The sequence below is a fragment of the Larimichthys crocea genome, chromosome I, assembly GCF_000972845.2.
Source record: "Larimichthys crocea isolate SSNF chromosome I, L_crocea_2.0, whole genome shotgun sequence".
NCBI classification, from domain to species: domain Eukaryota; kingdom Metazoa; phylum Chordata; class Actinopteri; family Sciaenidae; genus Larimichthys; species Larimichthys crocea.
This window is the reverse complement of record NC_040011.1, coordinates 10834322-10842717: the sequence shown is the minus strand read 5'-3', so window position 1 is coordinate 10842717 and position 8396 is coordinate 10834322. Positions and strand designations below refer to the sequence as shown.

At 42.1% G+C, this 8396-nt stretch overlaps 1 protein-coding gene across 2 annotated transcripts in view; it reads left to right on the top strand.

The window, feature by feature from the left end:
* The first annotated feature begins 1435 nt into the window (after nucleotides 1-1435).
* LOC104936959 (poly [ADP-ribose] polymerase 14) overlaps nucleotides 1436-8396 on the top strand; it is a 43755-nt gene continuing 36794 nt past the window's right edge. For both annotated transcript variants that reach the window (XM_027287907.1, XM_027287867.1), the window contains exons 1-3: nucleotides 1436-1682; nucleotides 1789-1916; nucleotides 2475-3980. In XM_027287907.1, the coding sequence (XP_027143708.1) occupies nucleotides 1511-1682; nucleotides 1789-1916; nucleotides 2475-3980 (1806 nt within the window). In that variant the 5' untranslated portion in view covers nucleotides 1436-1510. The remainder of the gene's footprint in view (nucleotides 1683-1788; nucleotides 1917-2474; nucleotides 3981-8396) is intronic.

Here is an 8396-nt window from a genome sequence, read left to right as displayed (position 1 = left end):
CACCCCCATGTGTGATATGTTGTCAAAAGTGTGTGTATAGTGTATATCATGATTTCATTGCAATAACGTTTAAAGAACCTGCATAAGACTATCCTGGAAATCCCCACCTAAAGCTAAAAATAACCTTTGTATGTAACAGGGTGTCCATTTACAACAGTTATTATGGGATAATGAACAGCACGCACACGCTTCAGTAAGTGAAAGAGAAAGTATGAAAACAGTTCGAATTGCACCCTTCCTTGAAGACGCACTAAGGCAAGAAATGCTGAAGGTTTTCCTTTGATCAGAAGCGTCCGAAAATGGATGAATTTCAACATCCATTGTTCTTTGGGCGAGAGAGGTGACAGACAGAGAGAGGGAAAAGATCAGAGACACTTCCTCAAAAAACGAGACTCTGGAGAGGTGAATGCGGAGCAGTTGAAAGATGGAGGCAATGTCTTAAATCAGTTTCAAGGAGAAGAAGTAGAAACTCCATGTGTCAAATTTTTATGTTTAGTGTAGAATACTTTGCTTTGCTTTGTTTATTGTTGGTTTCATTGGTTCTGGACTGTTGTTGTCTTTGCGAGGAGAAGTTTTGCAGGGGCTCCCCCCCATCTCTTCCTTCTGGGTTCTCTGACTGTGGTCTCACTCCGACCCCTGACCAGCCCTCCTAGTCATCTTTTCGGTGGAAAACAATATAACTCATCATGAACCCCGGCTGACTCACTGTACACGTTAGCCGAATGGAGCCAATCTGGCCTGACCTGTTTAGGGAATTTCTCACCGGTCACCAGCTGACTTTTATGCGTCTGGTGCTGGCTGTTGTCCAAGCACATTCCAAAAGAAGCTGGCATGGACATTTTTTTCTTTTAACACTGAGAATAAATAAGCGACCATTTTTTTTAAGCTTAAAGTGAAACTCTTCTGGCTGAAGCAGTCTTGCCATTGTGGACCAGATTAGTTTAAAAAACATGTGAAATACTTAAACAATAGTGTCTTCAGTTCTAAGTGAGTGTTAGGTCGAATATGATCATTGTGTTTCATTTTCATGTAGTAGCGAGGGGCATTGGGCAATAAGTTCTCTTGATGTTTGTACACAAACATTGTAAATATGCTACATTAATGAAGATAAGTTAATAATTTAATATTGAAAAAAAAGTAATAATCTGGGGTATTCTGCAGCTCTTTTTATCCTCTTTGTTTTAGTTTTACTTTAGTCCACCCCCATGTGTGATATGTTGTCAAAAGTGTGTGTATAGTGTATAATCATGATTTCATTGCAATAACTTTGTTTAAAGAACCTGCATAAGACTATCCTGGGAAAAGCCCCACCTAAAGCTAAAAATTACCTTTGTATGTAACAGGGTGTCCATTTACAAACATGTTATTATGGGATAATGAACAGACAGCACGCTTACAGTGAAATGAAACTGAAAGTCAATGAAAACAGTTCAGGTTACACCTTTCCCTGAAGAAGCACGGAAGCAAGAAACGCTGAAGGTTTTCCTCTGAGTTCAGAAGCATCCGTAAAATGGATGAATTTCAACATCCATTGTTCTTTGAGGCGAGAGATGTGACAGACAGAGAGAGGGAAAAGATCAGGAGACACTTCCTCAAAAAACGAGACTCTGGAGGAGGTGAATGCGGAGCAGTTGAAAAGATTGGAGGCAATATCTATAAAATCAGTTTCAAGGAGAAAGAAGGTAAGAAACTCCAATGTGTCAAAAATATTTTTAGGTTATAGGTAGAATACTTTGCTTTGCTTTGTTTATTGTTGGTTCATTGGTTCATTGTTGTTGTTTTTGACAGACCAGGAAAGAGTTTTGCAGAGGAAGTTTCACACCATCTCTCTTCCTTCTGGAGAATTACATCTGACTGTGAGTCGAACAGACTCACCACAGAACCCTGACCAGCCCTCCACTAGTCAATCTTTTCAGGTAAGAAAATAATCTAAAACCTCATAGAAACCTGGGCAGCCAATCTGGCCTGTCAGCAGAGTCGACAACTGATAAATTTCATGCGTCAATGTAGTTTCATATTAGATGTACAATATAAAGCAGATTCCATTTAGGCAAAAAAATTATTTTTGTCAAAAAATGACATAGGCCATTATTTTAGGAAGGTGACGATTTAGGAACTAAGGACACTAATTGTGCTGGACCAGATTCAAAACTGACAAAAACATGTGAAAATACTTAAACAGTTAGTGTCTTCAGTGCCTAAATAGAGTGTTGGATTGAAAATGATCATTGCATTCTTAATATGCATTTTACACAGCGTTCCAGTTTTTCAGTACTAAAGTATTGAACTTCACATCATTTCAATGTTTCTGAACTTTCGCTCTTTTGCGTTAACTTGCTGCAATGTTTTTGAAACATGCTGCAGGCATTTGTCTTGTAAAACTGTATTCAGCGTTAACTTTTTCTGGAATAGAAATTCCATGACTAACTAACTACATATCCATTAATTTCTTTGATATTACTTTTCTCCTTTAGACACGCAAACAAGCAAACAAGAAAAGCTTTAAGAAGATTTTCAAGCTAGATATTTACCTCCTGTATTACCTGAGAGGCAACCTGAGGGCAAATAAAATATTAAGGAAACAACTGTCTTGTATTGACTGCACGGTGGACTTTAATCTAGAAGAAGAGGAGGCAGTGGTTAGGGGGGATATTAACAAAGGGTCTGGAGATGCCTTTGGCAGTGCTGCAGAGAACTGGGAGATACAAGTGGATCGTGTCTTCATCGGTCTAATTGAGAGGTACCAAAGCTATCATGTGGTTGATCCAAAAAGTGCCAGAATCCTACTGCAGGACCTCTCGTTTGTGACTGATGATCTCAAAGTATACACAGAGGGTGGTTATGCTGTGGTAGTGGGAGAGGTTGAGGCTGTAAACAAGAGGATTGCAATCCTGGAAAAGAGCGTGCCAACCCGGAAAGAATTACCAATTGTGGAAAAGCAGTTCAAACTGGTAGAGGAAGAATTTAATCGACACATGACTGCACACTGTCCAGAGGTTAAAATCCACAAAGGTAATGCCACAATTATCTTGGAAGGCCTTGACAAAGATGTGCAGCAAGCAGCTATAAAACTTGATGAACTGATCAAAAAGATAAAGGAAAAGAGAGTTAAAATCAGCACAGCTTTACTTACATTCATAAAATCCAGCAATGCCATCTCCAAGTACCAGGCTCGCTTCCAACAGAACCTCAGAAATCCGGTTTCCCTGGAGGTGGGGTCAGACCTGGTTCTGTCCAGTTTGTCCCCTGATGCCCTTGATGAAGCTGAGGCAGCACTGCATAGAGACCTGATTGTGGCCAATGTGGAGCTTCAGGGAGCTGCAGCTGTGCGACCAGATTTTGACAGAGTGAAAGAAATCATGATCAAAGCCAAGAACGAAGCAAACTGTCGTGAGCTGAGAGTGGACGTCAGCTTCATCCCCGGTCGTAGTGGGACCACCAAAGTTCGTCTGGTGGGTTACAATGAAAATGTGAACAAGCTCAAAGAGGTTCTGCATGAGTACCAGATAAACCAAGTCGAGACACAAGAAGTGTTGAACTTACCGCTTCCTGAACTGGTTGACTCTTTCGATAAAGTGTTAAAAATGATCGGCATGAAGCAGACCAACGTAACCTTAAAAGCCTCCCATTTCCCATCCCCCTGCGTTCTTGTGTCAGGCCCTCGCTGTCTGGTTCAGGAAACTCAGAGAAACTTAAATGCAACTCTAGCCAGTCTGACATCAGATAAATTGGTTCTGGATGGACCAGGGGCACAGCTGTACTTCCAAGCCGAGGGTAAGGTGAGCAAGGAGCTGGTAGAGGACTCCTGTCATGTCCTTATCAGGGAACAGCAAGGTGTGAACTCCCCAATTGTGAAAAGCTCCATCACCAGCAGTGTAACACCTACACCTGCCCCCAGAACGCTCCAAACTTCTCCTCGGAGCATTTCAGTCAACAGGACAAGCCTGGAGATCAAACTCGGCAGTTTGGTGGATGAGCAGGTTCGACAATTGGATAACCGTAAAGAACCTGAGAATAATTCGAGGATCTTTCACTTTCACTTAAACATACGAACATTCATATGTTTTATACACACCTGTCCTGTATTGTAATTCACTACATTCAAGTCCGATTGAAGAGTAAACAAAAGTATTTAAAAGAAATCAACCTGCAAGAAGAAAGCAGCTGGTCCAAATGGGTGGGAGTGAGAGTGAACTGGGCGGCGTTTTTGTAGCATAACAACAATAATATAAGAATAGATCATTATGGCGTAAGGTACATTCATTTAGCGATAGATAAATAAAAAATTAACATTACGAACTCTAACCAAATCAAACACGAGCCCTGATCACATGTTAGAATAATAAAATGCTCATGGTGGGACTTGAAAGGGACATTTGCTTTAACTGAGGATTTAAACAAGGCGTTGAGGTGTGTGAGGCTTCTTTTCTGCTGTTTTTGTGTGGCAAAGTGGTGGCAGCTCTCTTTTAGCGTTACAATGTATGTGGTGGCTGCAGCCGCTTTGTGCGTTGGATGTAAGGCTCTGTGGGTGTGATGTCTAATTTGACGTGTAGCAAATGCTGTTTTTAATCTAAGGTCCACATATAAAATGGTCGCATATACGAATTCTTCTTACAACCTCCCAGTCTCCCTTGAAGGTGTGAGGTACGTCTGGGTTGCTTGGTTTCATGAAACACCACATTACATGTTGGGATTGGTCCATTTTTCAACCACGCTAGTCGTTAGCGGTCAATCAGGGACTCGTAGGCCAGTGCGAGGTGGAGGAACTCTGTCTGCTGCGGTCCCTGAGCGGAGACCATCAGGACTCGGCCACAACATTGACTGAGTACCATCACACGCTGGCTGGAGGTGGGTTGGCTGAGTACTGGCGTTTAATGAAAGTAGGTTCCAAGTCCTATAGAAGTGGCGGCTGAAGAGAAACAAAGGGGAGATTAACAATGATTTCTATCTAAACACATCAAGACCGATCCCTACAACATTAAAGCAATGACCACATATTACTTTGAATACCTAAACGATCTTTACCGTTCTGCCCAGCAAACCCCTGTGGCAATCCAGTTTGCATATGGAGCACAGTTGTCCTTGGTCGTCCCTGGTAAGAAGCTTTTCACACCATGCTCCACCTTTCCTGTTTGTCTTACAGAAAGTGCTTCTTCTGCGACTTCATAGCCGACGCAGATGAACATTCTGCCAGCGCCTGATCTGTTCAGAAACCAACACCTCACAGAAAAACAACAAGAAAAGAGGTAGCTCCAAATTTAATGAAGTATGTGTAAGTTTTAAATTCCACTGGTTATTCACAAAATCGGACACTTATAGAACATTAAAGTGTAATCTATGTAGGGGCGCAGTATGTCCGGGACTTCTAAAACTGGAAGTTTAGTAGTTGAGACAAGGTATTTTCCAAATCAGAGCTGCCTCCTTCTTACAGTCTTGGAGAAGTCGCTTGAAGGCCTCCTTACATGTCCGGTACTCTGGAGAGAGGCTGGCAGTACAACAACGCTTAACAGATTTGGCATCATTACCCATGTTTCCCAGTACAAGGGAAGGTGAAGTCCTGCACAGAAGTTGGAAGAAAACAAAATGAAAAGGAACACAGTTTGGTTTAGTAAGGCATTCCTCAAAGTCTCAACCTAGAGAATAGTGAAAAATGATCTTTTATTGTATCTAACTGTTACAATTTGTTATTGCAATTGTGCCATTCTCTCACACTGGCAGATTCTCAAGGCTGTTTCAAGTTGTTTGTGTCAATGTATCTCATTGGTTTTGGCCTCCAAGTCTGCTGTAGATCCCGCTGCCCTTGTGCTCATGTGCACTCCGCTTATCCCTCTGCACTCCTGTTGTTTCCGCTTGATTGTGTTTTGGGGAGTCTCTCCCAGTTGCTGCTTTGTCCCAGGATTGCAACCAGCCACAGACGGTTACAATCTTCCTCTTCCTTGACTCTACCTCTCTTCTGAGGGAGCCGTGCAGAGAGGCATTAATCATCTAGCATCACCTGGTTGACCCCATCTTTTAATTATACCCACTACTGTAAGCTGCCCTGGCCACCAGGACTGGTCCTCTGAGTACACAACCTTGGTCTTCACCAGCTGTTATCGATCATTCTTGTGTCCCGAAAGTGAGGATCCCAGCTCCTCTTTTTTGAAAGGTTTGAGTGGAGCACTGAGCCCTGATCACAGTTCTTCACTTTGTCATGGCATCATACAATCTCTTTTCTGGAGAGACCCCGGGAACAGGAAGGAAGACGGACTGCTGATCGTGATGGCCGTGTAAAGAGGGCGCTGGCTCCAAGAAAATGGGGTGTGTTTTGTATTTGTTGTTGACCTGGGCACTGAGGCACTGACACTGCAAGGTGAGTCAACAGATACAATCATGGAAACTTTCCAAATAAGAACAATTCAGATTTTCAAGCAAAACACAAAGAAAGAGAATGTTTGTTAAAAGTGGCATCACCTCGGTTGATTACAGGCAGTTGAAAACATTTTCTGTGCTTCTCGTTAAATGCCAAAAAGACAATTGATCTAAAAAGGAAAAAGGACAGGTGGATGTCAGTGAGAAAGTTGGAGTGAAGTGGTCGATTTGGCAACTTGCGCCTCGGAGGAATGCAACTTGCCACAAAACCCGGGGTCCCAATCCACCCTCTCCGGCAGAAGGGTTAAATTTTTACTGGAAGAAGTAAAACTTCAAAGAAAAAATTACTTAGGTAATGGTTTGTGGTTTTAATTCTATGAGAAAGTCTTACAAAATACTTACCAGCACAGATGCAGGAATGGCCACGGACTGAAGGTCAAGGCGTCGCAATAAGTTAATAATTAAAACCACCAGGTTGTTCAATATACCTGCATCCTTTGCTCCACCCACAATGTAAAATAGGCACTGCAGGGAACGATCCAGGCGGGGATAGAAAAACCTGCCCTCGGCTCAGCATTTGCTACACAACAACAGACGTGTTAAGTAAAAAGAAGTAAAGAATGCTAGCTTGAAAATGTCTAAGCATGTCCTATTACCTGCTTTGAGTTCAGCTCCACCCTACTGGTCCAGCTACAGTTAAGAGTCTTTGCACACGCATCGGCAAGATAAGTTAAACTTTGACAACAGGCGAACACCTGGGAACTCTAGCACTAACATGGCGATATGACTTAACATATACTTTCTGCTTCTTCATAAGGATATCTTAGCTACAGCAGCTCTCAAAGCCCATACTGAAATTTGAGTCGTCGTGTATCAACACAGCATCATGTAGTCGCGTTAGTGATGTCACCAAACACCACAGCTGTAGTGTACCCCCTCCGACTGTCATAATGATGTCATCAAGGTCACTGGTAGGGAACTTGAAGATTGCTGAAAGGAAGAACTCAGTGGAAAGTGGAAATTATTTTGTATATTTAAGTTATGCAAGTCCGTCGTAACGATGTTTTACCTTGGCCTCCCTGATGATTCATTTTCATGCTGAGTTGCTTGTAGACATCATGAGAGCACTGAATAAGACACACATTACACAACACTTTCTCGTCAATGATTTCTTCGGACCGCATTTGACAACAGTTTCCCAAGTGTTTGGAGAGTCACCTGCTCAGAGTCGGAAGTCTGTTTAGACAATGTGGATAGTGGAGAGAGAACGCCAAGGAGCAGTCAATCCAGACTACCAGTGTTTCAGTAGCACTGAATGGCTTCTCTCAGCGGGAACTTGTAAAAGAATTCGGTCCGATAACTGTTATTAAGGACACCACACAAACCACCAGTTCTGGCTGTAAAATCGTCCAAACATCTCTTCCACCCATTGCTAAGTGCCTGCAAACAACAAAAACCTTTCCATAGTGTCCTAAATTTCCCTGTGTGGCACTTTTGTAACGTAAATTAAAAAGCAAATTCAGTTTAGTAGCTCAACTTCTACTACAACTTCACTTAATGCAGAATTTGACCCGGTATGAGCTGAGAGTGCGATAAGTGTTTGAACTTTCTTATATAATTATCATTCTCTTATTATATTTTTCTTCTATTTGTCATTGTTCTAAAATACATACTGTGTTATTTTCATTTATAACAAACACACAAAATATTTAAGTGCTTCACCTGGACCACCGCCCTCTTGACTCCATCCCATGGCAGCTACGCAATGAGGAAGAGCTTGGAGCAGCCCAGAGTATGAATGGTGCTCAACCTGCAGAACATTCACCAGGGGAGGGTTACATGTCGCTGCCATGAGTCCAAACTTTGACTGAATGCATACCCCCCCGCTTTGTCACATATCTTTAACTCCATTTGAGAAGTTAGCGCTTCTTTTGCTTTGCATTGGGGACCACCAACACATTCACCTGTGGAAAATAAGAATATATGAGTTGTAACTGTTGAATGGTAGCTTTAATTAATACTTTTAGTTACTGAAATAAACAGAA